The sequence below is a fragment of the Cryptotermes secundus genome, unplaced genomic scaffold, assembly GCF_002891405.2.
Source record: "Cryptotermes secundus unplaced genomic scaffold, Csec_1.0 scaffold250, whole genome shotgun sequence".
NCBI lineage: Eukaryota > Metazoa > Arthropoda > Insecta > Blattodea > Kalotermitidae > Cryptotermes > Cryptotermes secundus.
In genome coordinates this window covers 109,902-129,892 of record NW_019738873.1, presented here as the reverse complement: position 1 = coordinate 129,892, position 19,991 = coordinate 109,902, and the positions used below count along the sequence as shown (strand labels likewise).

Below are 19,991 nucleotides of genomic sequence, written 5' to 3'. Positions count from 1 at the left end.
TCACACGCCCAAGGAGTCCTACCGAATGTGTAAGATCTAGAAAAATCGAAGTGAACGGAGAAGTTCATGGCTGTAGACCTAGGCCCACTGGGGCTGTAGTGCCAAGGAGGAAAAAAAGTTACCATTATGGAGGGTAGTTGTGAATATATTCATTAACCTGTCCAGGAGAGCTGATAAGTGTTGATTCTCCAATTTGTGTGAGTGACTAACAGCTCCTCATTGCAGAAGTACAGAATGATATAAATGTTACACAGAGAACAGGAAGCTTGGGTAGATTTTTTGGAACCTTGTAAGCAAAGAAAAATTGAATGCCTGGTGTATGTATACAACAGATTTATTTAAAATAAGAGCTAGGAAGCTGGCGAAGTATAAGTTAGACTTAGAGTAAGTGCAGAAATTCAAACAGGACAAGAATGACACTGAATCATCAGACAATTACCCATATATGCTTCTGTTGAAGTAGAATGATAATCATCACTTTGGGATATGCTGTTTCATATTATCACAAATATGAGCACAGCCTAATCCCTTCCACACAATTTCTTCTCACTCACTTTGGACTTCCATCACCAGAATTTGACCCAATTCTCGACAACTCTATACTGCTCCCTTGGAACTTCTTGTTATGTAGCCTTGGGGGAGACATCACGGAGAACACTGTTTTTATTGTCTCGTATTGTTTTAGGCATGTTTACTTATCTAAAAATTAGCAACAGATTTTCCTGTTCTTGTGTTCTTGTGTGTGTTGCCTCCCGCGGGAATGTGTTTACTGGGTCAATGCCTAGCAGTGGGTCTATATGTCACAGCATATAAGGAGCTTAACCATATTAGCTGTTCAGAGATTAGAATTTGTCAGTGATAGGATGTCATATGTAATACTGAGAAGTCACATGTGTACTGTTATATTTCAGATATCATATGCTCAAACTAATGCAAGAAGTATGCAGAAGAGAGATTTTATGAGGAACTGGACTTTTCAGTTTCCTGTTTCAATGCAAATATAAGGGAGAAGAGATTTTTCAATATGCTACTAGAAACAGGCGTTCGATCCCGGGTATAGTCAAGTGGGATTTGTGGTGGACAAAGTGGCACTTGGGCAGGTTTCTTCCAAGTACTTCGGTTTCCCCTGCCAATCTTCATTCCACCAATTGCTTCACAATCACCCTCAACTATCATCTGGGGCTGGTAGAATCGGCCAGAAGTGGCCGCAATACAAGGGTCTTAGTCCCACCCCACTAGCATTAAAAAAAATAAAAGTTGGTTAGGTGGTAAGAAAGTCAGTCAAATCAGTCAGTTAGTTACCTGGTAAATGGCTGTATGGTTTTTCGTTACATAAGAGTTCACGCTAGTAATTAATGAACTGGTGGTCATTTCAGATGGTTACGATTTTCATGAAAAAGTATCCATGTTATTGTATCTACCAAACTACATTATTCCATGTCCCAGAGGATATTAATCTTCATATTATGGTAAATATGGTAGGATAAAGATGGCACATCTTGTTCGTTGGGTGGACGGTTAACTCACCAGCAGCACTGCAGTGAATTTCCTGAGTGTGCAAGAATTAGATCCCCTATTTGATCATCAGATGTTTTTCCCACTTTCTGTTTGTTACAGGTATTCATGGAACCACTTAAGAAGATTCAAGTAGAGGGATTTGCAATGTTTGCTGAACCAGAATTGCTCTTTGGCAATTTGGATGAACTCTGTTGTGTAAGCCAGTATAATGTTATTGAAGAGTGTGATTAAAAATACGTACCTAAAGTAGGAGGAGTATTCAATTAAGCTTGTCTTTTTGAGGCTCTCTGTTATATGATCTATTCAGTACAGAGATCTCATCCAACTCGTGAGATGAGAACATGTGACATCATGTTCATTTGAAACCTTAACTGACTCATTCAGGAAATAAGCCTCATGCATTCACTCATTTGTTATAAATTTGGCACAAGTGAATTCTGAACCGTTTATATGGTGGATGTATTTTATATGAACAACTGTATAGACAAATTTCTGGGCCAAATTTGACTGGTACAAGAAAAATACAGTTCTATTCTTTCTAGGAACTTCTACAGCCACAATTTTGAAAGAAAAGCACACTGGGGAAGTCAGTTAAAACTCTATTATGTATTGCAATTGGTTTATTCATAATCGAGAAGTAATGTATGCTGTAGTCATGTAATTCACCTCACAGAATGTGAAAGCTGTAGAATTGACATATTACAACAGAATAAAAATGTCAATTATGTAATTTCTGTTACATCCCTTGCATAAGAGACTATCTTTTGTTATAATCATGTGCTTTATTGTGATCTCTTTTTTGTTGGCTTTTAATACTGCCACATTTATTGAAACAGTAAAAAGGTTAAGGTTTTGGATGAGAAACATAAGATATAAGGACTTTTAATTATATATTTTCAGATTCAGATAGACTGTATTCTTATTTTCAGGTAACATATGCATTCTGTAAGGAATTTATCAGTCTTTTACTCGAAAATGTTGGCGCAGGAGGTGAACTGCCAACTATAGATGTCTTAGTCAAATTATTCCAGAAGGTATGTAGTTTCTTGGTGTTAAAGTATGTTTCATTAATACTAGGGGGTTTAATGATTTCCATGGTTCTGAGTGACCATCAGTATCACTTTGTCTGTATAACCTGATGACCTACTCATGCCACTCACTTTGAGGCATGTTCTTCAAAGCATTTGATATTAACCTATAAGTTCACAGTTCACAGACTGTTCTTGTAGACATGGCCTCTGGGTTGCATGGGAGGAGAAATGAGGATCTATATGGCAAGAAGTTGCAGGGAAAATAGTTATAGTTGCATTATGGGAGGGAGGGACAGACCCGTTGACCATGTACTTATTTTTTGTCCACCATAGAAACACAGACCACCAAAAAACAGGCAGCACGTAGCCACCAGTACAAAGAACGCATATGCGCATAATATTTGTCATTTGTCATTTATTTATAGTTCCAAAAAATCCATAGAGGCATCTGCCTCAGATATAGAACAAGTCAATAATACAATATAACATATAAATATACATACATATTCAACATTATATCAAAGGATAAAGTAAAAATTTAAAAAAACATTCCATATATATAAGCCCAATTCACATTACGCCATCCTACCTGTAAATAAAAGATACACCTATGTGAAATTAGATAAATTTTAGGAAAACAATTATTTTAAAATAAGTTTCATTAACTTAGATAAGTATTTCAATACATTTAAACAATTAAAACTTTGTAATCCTAGGTAAAATTAACTCATACATGAGAGGGCTAAGAGCAGTGGATCTGTTGCGACATGCAGTCCAGTAATGAACGTTAATGCATTTTACCATTTATATAACGCCTAGTGATGGTCACAAATGACCAGAAGATGTAGAGTAAAATAACATTTTATTGAGACTAAATTATTTTATCGACGTTCAAGCCTATCACTTGTTTGTTGAAAGTGTAGAGTTGTGATCAATGGAGAATTAACATGGCAGATTCCCTTAATTCTAATGCAAGTTAGCCATAACCGACCATCAAAATATGGATTGGCCCTATCATCTTCGAGGAACATCTGAAGTCTTGTCTCCAGAAACATGCCGTCATTAAAAGTAACAATTCTTTCATCAGGAAGTGCAGACAAACATTATTCCAAAACGAATATAAATGTTCCAATTAACTGACCTCCATTCGAAATACACCATAGTTAACTGAGAGTCGATACTGGAAACTGTTTCCAGTGTCCCTGCGAACATTACATCAGCGGACCAGACACGAGAATTTTGAATGTTGTTAATTCTACCTCGATTTATATGTGCTAAAGTTCAGCAATATACAAGCATCTTTTGGCAAATCTGAAGACAAAACCTTAATTAATTGACTGAAGAGCTTATATAACCTTTCAAAGAAATGTATAAGAACCATCATGAATGATGGTATGATATATAGATTGAGTGATCCATTGATTGATTTTGTGAAAACATACACCAATACAATAAGAGTCTGACTGTATCACAATGCAGTATCAAACTTGACTCTTAGCAAAGATCAAAAGTGAAAATCAGTAGTGACTACAGTAAAACCACCAGTGCAATTCTGCAATCGAATTCTGCAAAATGTTAACTGAAACCATCACTTGTTGCCATCTCTCAAATTTCACAATTAGTGGAATCTGTTTTTCTACATCTTAAAATGACTTTATCTGCAAATGGTACCAGTGTTGCATTAATATATTTACTCTGCAAGTACAGCAGATGAGTCATGAAATAGCCTGTATAAAATCTCCATAACAACTTCAAATATACGGTAAATTTCCTTTTACCTGAAGAAAGCAGTCTTCTGGGATGTGGTACCGTGTAGATGTGGTGTTAACCGACGTTTCGGGGGAACGTATCGCCTCCATCTTCAGGGTAAAAGGAAAAATAAGAAAATCAGCAAGCGAAGAGACAGTGAGAACCGGTGCAAGCAGACTGTCTCTTTGCTTGCATATTTTCTTATTTTTCCTTCTACCCTGAAGATGGAGGCGATACGTTCCTCCGAAACCTCAGTTAACACCACATCTACAAGATGCCACATCCCAGAAGACTGCTTTCTTCATAGTCACCGCCATGAAAACCTCAAACATTCCTTTTACCTGTCTGGTAACATAGCTCCAGTGAAATACTAATATTTGTCACATGTTTTCAAGTATAACAGATATTATGATGGTCAAAAATGTTTACATTTAACACTTATAAGGTTAAGGTTTCAGTTCAACAATTTATTGGAGTTATAATTTGTCCTTTTTCAGAGTTCCGAAGCTGGCTCTGTGTCTCAGGCATATCACTGCTATGCTCTCAATTACATCAATGCATTGAATTATCTGGAAACACTGAGAAGGCATGTGGAATTCTGTGAATTTGAGAAGGTAAGTAACTTATTGTCACTCAATGTGCAGAAGGAGATTGGAGGATAACAGTAAGATGTATTTCGAAGAAATCAGTGATGAGTATGGAAGGTTGATCAGAGTGGGTAAGGATTGTGTCAAAAGTCTGGCTTTGGTGTTAATGCCATTGAAGTGCTGTACAAAGTATTGTAAAAACAATGGAGAACACAGAACGCCGATGAAAAGTAACATTTGCTTATAGCAATAGAGTGGCTTTGTGAAACGTTTTATTTTGGGAAATATATCTGTTTTGAAGTAAATGTGAATCATAGAAAGGAATCTTATAGTGAAACCTCCATTTCACATTTCTTAAGGGACTGCCTAAAATAAATATAAAATTAAGGAAAGCGTAAAATTAGGGAAATGATGACAAAATGTAAAGAAGCTTTGTGTTTCTTTATACCATAACATTGTAATATAATTTAAGAAAATACATGTTTGAACACTTAACTATGTATATGTAGATGGAGAAATTATTCTTGGTTCATTTTATGATTTTTAAATTCACATGTTGGGAGGGTTGAGTCCAGCTGGGTCCACTCGGCATGTTGGCCACTGATTGGCCTATTGTACCTGCTCCAGGTGATTATGATGATGGAGAATTTGGTGGAATGAAGAGTGGCAGGGGAAACCGAAGTACTCAGAGAAAACCTGCCCCAGTGTCACTTTGTCCACCACAAATCACACTTGACCAGACCTGGGCTCGAACCCGTGCTGCTGCAGTGGGAAACGGCGATTAACCGCTTGAGCTATGGTGTGGCTTTTATTTAATGATTCTTTATCAACTGCTGTTCTTATGTGGCATCAGCAAGATGAAGTGGTAAATGGAAAGGATGAGGAAGAAAGTGGTTGTAGTTTCAAGGCACTGGATAGACTGTAAAATATGGTATATACCTAGTTACATTATTTTCACCCATTTAATAAGAGTAGTTTGTGTCTTTTCTCCTCGAGCTCTCAGTCTGTATAATTCATTTTCAACTTCATGCACATTATATTAATATTGTTTTCTATATCAAACTGACACATGTAATTTCTTGCTGCTGCCAATTCTTTCTCTAAATCAAAGAATATTACTTTATATTCTGAAACTTCCTCTGCTTCTTCTGATCTCATCAAATGTTGGTCTAACACTTGGTCAGTACTCTGGATTCTACATGTAGTCCTCACACTACATGCCATGAATATGTAAGCTGTGCCAGTCACCCTCTTCATCTTCACTGAGTTTCATTGTGCAGTCATGATCGGTCAAGAAACCAAACTTCACAAAGCAGCTCTCGAATGTAGCAATTCTTATCAGTCTCCAGGCTTCTGCTATGAAATTCATTGCAGACAACACAGCCAGATTCATCTGTGTAACATCATAGAGCTGTCCCCCATCTATCATGGCTGTAGTCTTCCAAATCAGCTGCTTTCTGTAATAGCATTTGAATGCATGAATAATTTTCAAATCTAAAGGCTCTAGCTGGGTGGTACAGTTAGCTGGGATGATGATGCTGAGAAATTTGCGTTTTTCAAATGGGCAGTGCACTAACTACTCAATGAAAAGCATGATTTTGCAATTTTGTGATAAAATATTGATTATTAAAGCAATGACTATTTTCCTTGGCACTTAGTGTGGTTGAGGCACTATGTTACAAGCCGGAAGGTCACAGGTTCATGTCCCGATGAGGTCATTGGGTTTTTTCAGTTGACCTAGTATGGAAACAAAATATTGACCACCAAACTGTAGAAATCTATAGTACTTAATTCCGCAAATGTGACCTCTATTAAAGTGGTGCAGCAGAGACCCACGCTGCAAGAAACTACAACTCACAGACTTGCTTGTAGCTCCAGTACAGCACATCATGAAAGTGCCACTTATCCTCAAAGAAGTAGAAACACGGACTGAGGACAGCGCAGAAAGGGAACAGATAACGCAAATTCTAGAAGTTGAAGAGAATTCAATAAGTAAGTATCTTATTTGTTCAGTGATGAGTGACTAATATTTTTCAGTGCAGTAAAATTTTTAACATCTCAGATATTAAATATATATATATTTTTTTTAGTTTTATTAATCATAGTGCCATGTTTTTCTCGGTGCCAATGTTAATGACTGGAATGAATTGAAGGTATTAAAATCTGATTTGGCCTACATTCATGCAAATTTCAGTTTCTTATCGTTGTCAGTAAGAGAGTTGGAAAAGACCACAAACTTGTTGACAGAAACAATAAAAGGAATCATCAGCACTGAAAAGAAATTTAATACATTAAACAGCTCCGAAGCTGATGCAGTAAAATGAGAAATTCAATCACATAACAGCAAGAATAAGGGATTTAAAGTCCTTTGCAATTCAGAGTGTCCAGATGAAAGGAATCTAAAATGAAAAATTTATATCTCGGAAAATAATTGTCCTACATGTATCCGGTTTATGTTATCAGAAAGGAAAACTCTGATAGCTTTTTTCATGCCCAGTTTATGCACATGCGCAGCCACATTTCTGCCACCATGTTAGAAATCACCTGGACAGAGAGATGGCTGGGAGATGGATTGGAAGAGGTAGAGCAATTGCTTGGCCTCCTAGGTTGCCAGATTTAACCCCACTGGATTTTTCGTGTGAGGTTATATGAAGAACATTGTCTACCAGGTTAAAATAAATGACCTTCAACACCTGAAAGCCCGCATAATGGAGACTGTGGTTACTGTAACACCAAAGATGCTTCCAGCAACGTGGAATGAGGTCGAATATCGTCTGGATATTTGTCATGCCACCAAGGGAGCACATATTGAAATTTACTGAGAAAGTGATATACTTAGAAGGAAACTTTGATAGTTTCCCTTTGTAATGGTGTAACCCATAAATGTTTATAATAAATGCTTTCTGACATACAATTAGTTTATTTTGGATACCTTTCATCCGGACACTCTGTATTTAATGTGTCATAGAGGAGGAAGATCTAACTGATTCAGAAAACCTGAGAGGTTGGTGATATTGTATGCAAGACTGGTGTCATGTGATATGGAACATACATTTTCTTGATTCAAATCACTCTCCCATAATAGCAACCACAGATTTATAACACAACGGCTGTGACAAGGTGCAGGCAGTTAGTTGCGAGATTCCCGATGCGGCTGCCAAGTTTTGATACCATGTCAGGTCATGTGAATAACTGTGGCGGTCACAGAGGCAACAAGGGAGGTTTTCTTTGAGTACTTCAGTTACCCCTGCCAATTCTCATTCTGTAGACTGCTCCACATTCATTAATAACCCTGTCATTCAGTACTGTAAAGTCTCAATACTGACAGCAATCTTAATGAATGGACTTAAAATATTATGATGCACAAATATAAAGTGGCATTTGTGCTTTGCTATAACACTTCACATCCTGTATGAGTTACTGAAGGCTTTTAGCGAGTACATTGTGAAATTGTGGGTATTCTTTTTAAAAAAATATTTTTTTTTTTAGGCACGTCTTTACTTCAAGGCACATAAAAATATTTTATGATTTCATACTACCTAACTATCCATTTTCAGGTGATTATATATTGCATATTGCTGTACTTCATTGATAATTTTCTGTTTGCAAATCATAAGTAAAAACATATATCCTGGAAGACTATGCTGTTATGAAAACCTTTTTGGAGAAAAAATATTAAAGGCCTTTTGTTATATAATTTATGCATAATATCATGGTGCGCTAAACACTTATTGATACCCAGTTTTGTTTTACAGGAGAGCTGGATGACAAAATGAAATGGCTCAAGAATTTTGAACGTCTTTTAGAAATACAGAGGAACATCGTTTGGCCCTCTGTATTTGAATTAGATCCAAAGATATATGTTCCTGAATTTTTAAAGCCAGCTCTCACAAGGCAGCCATGTGATCGAATTATAGTGAGTCCTAGAAGACAGATAATCATAGAAGGTCCACTTCAAATCTGGGATACAGGAAAGCCACAAGAAATGTTTGTTGTGTTGTTTGATGACATGCTCCTAATTACACGAAGAAAAAAAGGGCTATCCAAAAAGGTACAGTGGTTCTGTTTATATTAACCATAGTTGTTAATTAAAAATTAGGATTATATGACAACATAAATGGCAGAAAATATCTTATCTGTAACAGTTTGTTTATGAGCAAAAGTAACTTAAACATCAGATTAAGAGCAGTGCTTATTTCAGTTCAGTGCTGTAAGAAATTTGGTGAATGAATAAGAAATAATATAGTTTATTCCTTTTATACAAGTCATATATTGTGCAAAGCCATCTATCACATCTACACATGTAATTTACTTTCTAACATCATTGTATGTTCTGGACAGACTTCTTAAATTGAAAGAATATAGAAAGTTTATGCATTTGTAATTAGAGAAATTTGAAATATTTGAAATAAATTCACCTACCCATTATGTGAAACAGGCATTTGAATGGGAATTATGAAGTATCAACTATTGTCAAATGTATGAAGTGACTATAGACGGGGTTTGAATTTGTAATCGGATTTATTGTCCACTTACAGATCGTAACTACAAGTAACAATAGAGCTATCGCTAATTCACGCACTCTTCAATTCAATACAGCATGCACGAAGTCTTTTCAGTCTGCTGTGTCTTCACCATATGTTGTCCGCTAATGGTTTCCAACAGCACATGTCTCCCTTACTCTGGGATCCTGAATTATGCCCATGCCTCAGCTACCTGCCTCTAAGAGCAGTGGGTCCCAACTAACGAACTGCAGCAGTCCTCTTAACTGACTGATTGCTCACCAGCCAACTCACTTCACTCCACTGTACTCAACTGCACTGCACTCAATAACTCAATTGAACTCAGTTGATTCAGTCATATTGCCTCGGAGAGGACCCACAGAGAATGCCGGTTACAAAACCTCTTCTATTGTTGCGTGAGGTCACAGTGTATGTGACGTGTTCCCCTACTACCTCAGTACATGCCATTGCCTAGCAACATGTCTACATTCTACACTGCTCCCTCCTTAAGGCTATTTGTCCCGAATATCCTACAGGCATACCAACATTTCTTCTTTTCCCAAGGACTTTGCTGGCGATGTCTCTGATCGGCCTCGCCTACCTTTCCCATGGCGTGGGTCTCATAGTGATTACTTTCCCACTACCCCCGCTGCTACATCCTTAAGGTTGCTCATCCTGAGTGGCTCTTTGATAACGTGCGGTCCGGTCCAGGTGCACCACAACCATCTTTATTCTTTTCCCAAGGTTGTACTTTTGGAAGTCTCTACTTTTGTGTCGAAGGGTACCAACCCCTCCACAATGTTCTGTCGCTAATTTCTCATAACCCTATGGAAATCCCTGCTACTCACTTCACGACCTCCAGTCCGAAAGTCTGTCTGACAGCCTTGTTGAATGCCCAATTGCCTCCGATGTCTCTTCTCGAACGTCCATCCTTTATTGGTTCTGTGTACAGCATCGTCCTTGCACGGTCAATGATGACAGCATCCCTCACTCGGTGCAGGAATGTCACAATGGGTTATCTGTCTGCAGATGGCCTCCATCTTCTTCCTGGACCCACAATCTCCCTGGGTCCATTTCTTATGCTGTCGGCAGCTCCCTATGGATAGATAGGATCTAGGATAGATGCCAGATGCCTGTATTGGTCCTCCATTGATCGGATAGTTTACACTGAAACTTCTTTAGGAATATCCAGATGCCCTGCTACTACTTCCATTTCTTCCAGGCCAGCTTCTGTTATCTCTGGGTAGGCCTTTGGCTTATCTCGACAGGCATCCAAAAAGACTTTCACTTCTTCTTTGTTGGTTTCCAACGTTTCTTGATTGAAAACAATTTTTTCTTAAATACTATTTATTTTAGCCCTTAATTTGACTTCCATTCCTTCTTGGTTGATTCCAATGTCAGCAGGCCTGCCATCATTTATTTCATCTTTGCAGTATGGCCATATAACTTGCTACAGCGGTCTCCAGTCCATCCCACTTCTGACACCAGCTGTCACATGTGTGACTGACTACAGATGGTGTTTGGATGGGTAACTGGATTTATTGATACTTATACACACAACAAGTAACTATAGTGCTATCTCTAATTCACACATTCAGCAGTTCACTACAGCACAAATTAAGTCTTCTAAGACTACAATATCTGCACCAGTCTTTGCTTGTTGACGGCTTCCAGCGGCGGACATTTCCCTCACTCTTGGTTCCCGAACTATGTCCGTTCCTCAGCTACCAGCTTCTAACAGCAACAGCTCATAACATAAACTCAGTTCTCTGACTAACTCACTATCTTACCAGAAAACTCTTCACCTTCCTTCACTTTGCTCAGCTGAACTTGGTCAAGTCATGTAGCCTTGGAGTGGACCCACGGGGAATGCTGTTTGTAACATGTCTTCTACTGTAGTGTGATGCCACCCCGTATGGATGCAGTCCTCTTCTGTGTGTGTGTGTATGGACCATATTACTACAGAAGATTCTGATTATTATAAATTAAATAATTCCATACCATAATATTTTCTTGCGTAGTTAATATTTTTATAATTTCTTGAGAAATCCCCTCTTACAGAATATAAAATTCTACAGAATGAGGACAAAAATATATATTAACATGTCAATATATGTTTATTGTACCATACATTACCAGAGTTTTCATGTGTCTTGTTAGATTGCATTTTATGAAGGTGCATTTACTATTAAAAACAAAACCAAACTGTAAAATATGGATCCATATTAAAGTAATTCAATTCAGGATATTACATAGATTGATATTCTTGTGACTCACCTGATGATGACATATGAAAAGCCGAAACATGTAGTGCAACGCCTGTGCCTAATATAGAAATGTTGATACGTTAGTATCTACTTTTGTCTTCATTCTGTAGATATCATTGTTCTGTTGATGACCCCATTTGCTCTATTTTACACACGCAACAGAACATATACCATAAAGAAAAGAGACGTGAAATTCATCACAATATTCCACTACCCGAACCTGTCCCGAACCACTTCATATTTTCTCAAGAGTCTAACTTAATAGTTAGGTTGGCAGATACAGATACAATATTATAATTTCTTCACAGAAATCCTCATTGTCAGAGAACTGGGCAAGTTCCTGCAGTCGTGGCTCATCGGCATCAAGCGAGTCTTCCATGCGATATGTTGTGTACAAGCAACCACTCTCCTTAGACCGCTTTTTTATCCACGATGTTACCATTCCTGAAAGTGCATCATGTCGCCTTGAAGCCGCCTTCGTACTAGTCAGCCTCAATCGGTTCCAGCAAGTTGTAACAATCCACACTTTCCAAGCGCCTTCAGATCAGTCGAAGGTATGTTGTATAAATGTATTCAGTATGTAGAATTTGAAAGCATGAAGTTTATGTATATAAATGCATATGGTTGTGTCATGAGCTCAGGGATGTTTGAATGCAAACATTAAATGTAAAAATGTTTACCTCACTTCTACCAACATCCCCCACACCCCATTCGTTGATATATGTGAACCCATTTTACATAACTTATTAATTCTTTAGAGTCATTTAAATGGAAATAAATTTTACATTAATTTAAAGAAAAAATTTGCAGGTATCCTCTAAAGTTTAAATAGCATCAAAATAATGTATATAGATCATATATATGTATGTGTTTGTTCATTTAATGTAAGCAACAATATTTTATTTGTAATTCACAGTAATGATTAAAATGAGTTTATGTGTTGGAAGCACTGTAGTATGTGACACCACTGTTGTATATATCTAGTTCATGTGAATGTACAAACACATTGGAAATACAAGTCACTAGATTCTGTTATAAACACAGAATATCGTCAGATACACTTCACGTGATTTAAAAGTTAAAGATACAGAGCATGAATGGGTGGACTGCATCGTGACAGGATTCAGTAACCTGCCCCTCTGAACATGATAATAAGCCTGCAGTTCCTGTAAAAGTAGATCACCACCACCCAGTGGGTTAATTCCAGTTTTCTGTAACCTGTTAATGGTGTGGTAAACTATAATAAAGGTTATCAAAATGTTTTCAAAAATGTGAATGGGAAATAAAATTTGAAAAATGATACAGATTTATGGAATTTAAAAAGTACGGAAACAATTTTTAACTAGAATCATGGTACTCCTATACAGCAAATAATGTGATGAGTTTCTTTGTATGAGGCTGTAAGGGATTGCAAGAAAATTAACCAATTAATATTTTATTTTCACGAAAAATGTATCTTTTGTGCAAGTAATTTGACTTCACAGACATATTGTTTGCACAAATAAAATTAAAAGGGAGACAGTTATAGTGAAGAAAACAGAAAGTATTGTAGTACTGTGTTCATTACAGGTATATGAAAAATTGTATAAATACAATGTCAGAATATTCAATTAGTCATAGCAAAGAATCGTAGGAGTCACTGTCAGACATGATGGAATTCAGGCCTCACACACATAAAAAGAATGTATACACATGTGAGTTTTTTGGATCCATGCATAATGGGCACAGACAGTGATGTATGTGACATGGTGGCACAGAATGTTGTAAGAGTTCAGTGATCCAGCACAGTAATAGACAGCTGTGTCACAAACTGCTTTGGATGTTGAGAAGAATACAAACTGGTAATAGCCAAGCTTAGTAGAATTCAGTGACCAGGCATATTACACTTAGATCTCCATTTCAAACAGGCATTGGCTATAGAACAGAGCACTGATAACAGCCAGGCTCAGTAGACATTTGATTTTTATTGTTTGCATCTTTTTGTGTTAAAAATCACAATTCTGGAGCCATTGACATAATGGTGAAATGAATTTTGTTGAAATATATTAAGAGTAACAAAAATGTCAATGGTTTAATCAGACCTGCTGTCTCATTCACCATCTACATATTTCAGTCATATAGGCTGTCAGCAGATGATTTGTAAATAAATAAATAAAACACATCTTTATTGAATTGCAGAATGAAATGCATCCATTTTTACAGAGAAAAATGTTGTAATAATTGTTGTATTAACTAATGAAATATATTAAATAAAATATATAAAATATTGTGATTTTTAAATTGTTAATTGGGTTAAAATAGACTTGATTAAACATGTTGAAGGGATTGCTAATTGTTGTAAGTGCAGTACATGTCCAGTTTTTGGACGGAGTAATTGTATATCCACTCATAGTTTAATATTTTATGTTATTTGTGAGTCTAGTCACTTCTGAAGTTCACTGAAGTAGTGTATATGTAACAGGTCGTGTGGGGGTGTACAAGTTGTATTATGCTATTTGATGAAAAATGTTGTATATAATTGGTGTGACATAATATGCAAATATGTAATTGTTGGTGTGGTGTCTTGCAGAAGTAATGTATCCTCGATATGTGGTGATGTGCAAGTTGCATCACAGTTTTTGGTGTGGGGATATGTCGTAGGTTCAAAGTACTACATGGAATACTCAGTAATTTTTATCTACAAAGTTAGTTGATGTCTGCTGTGATGGGTCTGGAATGCAGCTGCTTGGGGTGCTGCATCCATCTGCATCCCAGACACATCACTTTGATCTGAGGTTCAGTAGTTTTCAGTGATCCAGCAGAATATACTTAGCTAGCTGTCTAAAACTGGCATAAAATGCAAAGAACAGAAACAGGTGACAGCTAGACTCAATACAGTTTAGTGACCCATTGTAATATACTTACATCTCCATTTTATTTTGGTATTACCTGCAGACCACAACACAAACTGAAACAACTAGACTCAATAACGTTTATTATTCTAACAGCAAATATTTAGCAAGCCATTAAAAAGTGGCATGAGATGCAAAACACAACACAAATTGATTCAGCACAATAACCAAGAATGTGCAGTTTTTTAATGGTACAATTTTGTAAAGCCCATGGAGTTTGGCTTCATAATTGGATTTATTGTACAGCTATTCACAAACCTACAAGTATCTATAGCAGCTACACTGATTTACACACTCTATAAAGATCACTATAACTGCAGCACACAGAGTTTTTATGCCTTCACTAGTAATATCTTGGTAACGAATCCTGAGAATATCCACTGCTTATGTCCTTTCCAGCTGGGGATATCCCACAACAAACTCGTTCAAAGTCAAAGCCGAAGTTACTTTACAACAGGCAGTTTACCACCAATCAATTTGTCTTTGAGTCAAGCCTCTTGAGACCCATGACCAGAAATATTTCCCCAACTGAACCCTTGCAGTATTAGTCTTTGTGTAACATCCTCTGACAAGAAGATTGGTCCATCTGTTGTGGATATGTTTGGCCTTTCATCAAGTGTACATTTCGCACATATAGCATGTTACTGAAAAATTCTTGCTTTTGCACAGTGCACAAGTCCTCTTGTCAGTACAGGCTTTGTAGAGCAGATCATGCCTATCTTACGTATCTTATACTGCAGCTGCAGCCTAGTCACTTGAATGGTCATAAGCTTGATCAAAGTCAAAGTCATCGTCAAAAGCAATGTTACTTTACAACTGGCGGTTTACCGCCAATCAGTTCATCTTGGTGCCAGGCCCAGTAATGGGTCTACATGCTACATTTCTCCCTGCTTAAGGCTATTCGTCCCGAATGACTTACAGCCATACCAGCTTTTCTTCTTTTCCAAGCATTGTGCTTGGGACGTCTGTGATTGGTCTCACCTTTTTTCCCCGTGGCTCAGTTCTCAAGGTGATTACTCTTCAACTGCTCCCGCTGTTCTCCCTTAAGGTTGCTCTTCTCAAGTGGGCTCCCTGATAAGGCGCGAGCCCACACAGGTGTACCACGTGCTTACCCCCAGGCAGGATCTTGAGGGAGACCCTAGGACTGGAGATCACAAAGAGTATCGCTGGATCTTCTGTCAGGATTCGAAGAATGAGTTTCAGGACGTTGTAGAGGTTTCAGCCCTCTTTGAAATGGAAAAAGATGCTATTAGTAGCTAAGGAGCCAGAGATGTAGGAGCACTGACCACTTTAGGTAGTTTTGACCCCACTGATCGGAAAAGCAGGTGATAAACCTGGACCGACTTGCATCATATGTCAGAGACACTTATGTCAAGCGGCCATAAGGAGGGAATGGTTGGAGAGTAAACATCATGAGAAACAGCCACACGGAAGAAGGTGAGGCCAAGCACAGCTTTCGGAAAGGAAGAAATGCCGGTACACTTGTAGGCTTTTTGGGAAGAATAGCCTTAAGGAGGGAGCAATGTGGCTTCTAGACCTGTTGCTGGACAGGGACCTCGAAGCAAACAACGGGACGGCTGCTGTTGTGCAATAGAGTGATAAACACGCTATTACAACAGTAGAGTTATTGCTCAGTAAACACGTTCCCGCGGTTATACATGCCACGGGAGAAACTGGGTGTTGTGCCGAGGAATTATAAAAGAAAAGGACTGGGGCAACCAGTCAGTTGAACTCTTCAAGGGAGGGTGAGAAGAGTTAACAGTTGACAAGAGTTCTGATGGGCGGCTGTGAAGATAAGACATGAAAGCAGAAGCTGAAGTATCTCTACTGTTAGAAACCGTTGCTAAGGGATGGCTGTTGGTGACAGTACAGGCTGGAGAAGGCTCAGCGGATGCTGTGGTGATTTGTAAAGTGTGAAGATTAGCGATAGTGCTGTAATTACTTTAGCTCCGAGTGGTGTGTATGAGTGGTCAGTAAATCTATTCACCAATCCATATCCCATCTATATTCACACCCCTACTTGTAACAATATTGCCATAATGCCCAAACCAATATTCCTGAAACTTAGTAGGCATGCAATATCATCTGAGGCCATCCCAACTGTGTAGTTCATAAATCAGTCCCATAGTAACAGCAACTCTACAGTCTCCCAAATTGTAGTGTTTTATTGACTTCATTATGCATATATACTTAATTTTTTCTACTTTTCATGTCAGATACTATAATTGCAGTGAAAAGAAAGTAGGCCATTAGTTCTTCCCAGAATTTGTTTTCAAGAAACAATCTCAGCTGCTTCATGGAGCATCTACCTCTGAAGATTATATTAGAATTATCCCTTCTGTCACTTGTTTTGAAAGTTAGGATATAACACTAGTAAAAGCAGGTCGCATAACTAGAGGATTCACATATAAGAATTATTGATCCAGTGAAAGAAAATAAAGGGAAATATTGAAAATTTGTTCCTATATTTACCCAGTCAGAAATTTGTAAGCAGTTTTCAATCATTTCATGAAAGAAACGTGTTTGATTACAGAGAATTTCTATGTTCAAAGTTTATTGATAACCTGAACAGTAGACTACTGAAAGACGACAAGGAATCTTACACAAATTTCCTGTCACTGATTGGCTTAAGGGAACTTCTAGATCACTGTCTCACTCTTCATAGTTCAATGAGGGAAAGGAGGCTTGAACAGTACAGCAGTCTCATAAACTCATGATTATTTTTTTTTTATTTTTAAGAATTACTGAATGAAAGAGGTACCACTCACTCGTATCCCTCAATCTATCAAAGTCAGTATAACACTGGGTTCAGCAGCTTAATGCTGCAGCTTCAGCTTAATGAACAACAGAGCTAATGACAGAATAAATTAGCTGTTAACAAAATTAAGAATATTTCTTATCTAAATATTGTGAAATTTTTATGAAGACCTTTCAGAGGATGGGTGGATATTCCGTTTGTTAAATCGCTGTTAAGGCAAGGATATCCTACAGCAGATGAAAATAGGATCAGAAAGAAAATGAAACCATAATAGTCATAACATCAGTGGCTGTCTGGAGCCTTCTTTACCTTCACAATTCTTCTATTTGTTACGTCTGAGTAATAACTTGTATTCAAAGATTCATATTTTTATTTTAGCATTATGCTAATTTTTATGAATAATTTATTTTTATTAAGGAAAGGAGCCTTCTACTTTACTAGGTCACACGATAAAATTTACTTTCTCAACTGCTTTGAGGGTGGTTTCATGTAGCTTATGTGACTTCCAGGCTGTTGATCTTGCATATTACACTGAAAATCTCCCCGAATTATATTTTACAAAATACAGTGATATCTTCAAGCAATGACACTTTTCCAACTGTGCAGAAGCAGATAAGTGCAGTCATACTTCATAATTTGGACTTACTGCTTCCCAAAATTGGATCAAAAGTAAAAAATTCATAAATAGGGCTCATTACATCTTATGGAATTTAGCGGGTTATATTCCTGTAGCTCAATGCTCAGATACATTTTTCAATATTTTAACCCCTGTTATGCTGTCATTATGTTAGTATTCTTATAAAATGCATAAAGAAACTTCCAGTAACATAATATTATACATTTAAGCTATTACAGAAAGTAAGTTAATTAATATTTTACCATCGATCATTAATAACTATGATTATAGCCACCAGATCATTACAATGTGATGTAAGTCTAAAAGTCTAGTTTGAGTTGGAAGCCTGTATTTAAGCATCCTGTTGCATTACTATATCTAAAACTGTTTATATACTGCACAGTCCATCAACAATGCAAGAAGCTGTTCTTTCTTTCTTTCACTTTCAACACATGTTTTGGCCCTAAATGGCCATCCTCAGTTGCATGCAGTGTAGCAGTTTCAGCATAGTAAGGCACCCGAGAATGGTCATTTAGGCCCAAAACATGTTGTGTCAAAAGTGAAAGTGAAAGAGAGAAGAAACAATTTGTTGCATTGTTGATGGACCGTGTAGTATATAAACAGTTTAAATCGAGTTAGAAGTCTGAAAATTCAGAGCATGTCTTCTAATTTAATGGGGTCAAAAGCCCAGAAATTCACAAGTCTGGAAGTCATATGTTGAAATATGGCTATAGCCTAACGGTTTATATATATAGTTTAATCATAAGTCCAGAAATTTGTAAGTCACTAAGTTGGTTGAGGTAAAACTATATTCTCAAGTACGCTGATTTTAAATGGATAATAAAAATACCGAAATAGGGACTGGGCTGAAGTAAATATGTTGTTAATAAACTGATGTGGCACTACTATGAACAGTTTCAAAAACAGAAAAAAAAAACACCCATTCAGAATTGGCAATTGCCTGATCTGTTTGTGCACACTGCATGTAACTCTGCACCATTTTATTCATGTGATGTGTTTCCTATTGTTGTATCTGCAAGAGTCATGTTTTATATGCATGCATATACTTTGCTATTCTTTCTAATTTTCCTTATGTTTCTGTGCAAATGTCTGTCATATGCCTGTTGGAATGTAAATAAAGAATTAAATTGAACTTCTGTTGGTGTTTCATGCATTTCAGTTGTAATTTTTTTAAATAATTACCAAAGAAGTTTAATTATGAAATATAAAACAATTCCATCCATTCACACTGGATGGAATTGTTTTATCTTTTATAATATTGTTAGTGTGATGGACCAGAATGAAACAAATCAAATTCAAAGAAATTTAATATACTCTCACACCTAAGAATATAATTACCATAAATCATTTTTCCATTGATATGTGATTTTGAGAATACTCTTTATGAATCAAGAATAAAAAAAGCTTTCAGTTTACACAATATTATTTTATTATTTATGTCATAAATAAAATAGTACACACAGTCCTAATTTAACTGCATCTCAGTAAATTTTCCTTATCTGTTTCTGGCATAAGCAGTCACCTTCTTAAAATGTTTAAATTTCCAAAGTAAATTAAAAGTATTTCATAAAATAATTATAATTACCTTTATATTACTCATATTTTTCTGCAGTATTTGGAGAAATATTCAGATACAAGTTCTCTGCAAGTTGTAATGGATTAATTATAGGTGAAATTAGTGTAATGAAATAGAGTGACTTATAACGTGTTTTGAAAAAGTGTAACATCTGTAAACAAATTGCAGTTAACTGAAAAACAGAGAGAGGTATATATTTAAATAAAGAACTACTTTGTGGGCTGTCCAAGATACAAAAAACATAACACATATATTCTCTCAAAGTCATTTCAATGGAACAGTCATGATAACCTGAAATAGACTGTTATCACTCACCTTCTCTTTGATGTTGAACTAGAACTAATGTCATCAATAATATCATCACAGTCATAATGGCAGAACACCCCTGAACCATTAACTTTCATATGAAAAATTCATGATCTCATTTCCCCCACCACAAAATTAACCTTCCATGTTTGACATATCTGCCATCTGT

General features: G+C 36.8%; 1 protein-coding gene across 4 annotated transcripts in view; it reads left to right on the top strand.

Annotated features, from left to right (window-relative positions):
* The window catches only part of LOC111871105, a 233,237-nt gene that overhangs the window by 211,131 nt on the left and 2,115 nt on the right, over positions 1 to 19,991 (top strand). For 3 of the 4 annotated variants that reach the window (XM_023863910.2, XM_023863911.2, XM_023863914.2), the window contains 6 exons: positions 1,618 to 1,713; positions 2,448 to 2,552; positions 4,796 to 4,912; positions 6,703 to 6,877; positions 8,641 to 8,936; positions 11,963 to 12,208. In XM_023863910.2, the coding sequence (XP_023719678.1) occupies positions 1,618 to 1,713; positions 2,448 to 2,552; positions 4,796 to 4,912; positions 6,703 to 6,877; positions 8,641 to 8,936; positions 11,963 to 12,208 (1,035 nt within the window). Of the gene's footprint in view, positions 1 to 1,617; positions 1,714 to 2,447; positions 2,553 to 4,795; positions 4,913 to 6,702; positions 6,878 to 8,627; positions 8,937 to 11,962; positions 12,209 to 19,991 lie in introns of those variants that run through there. The other variant, XM_023863913.2, reaches the window with a different exon arrangement.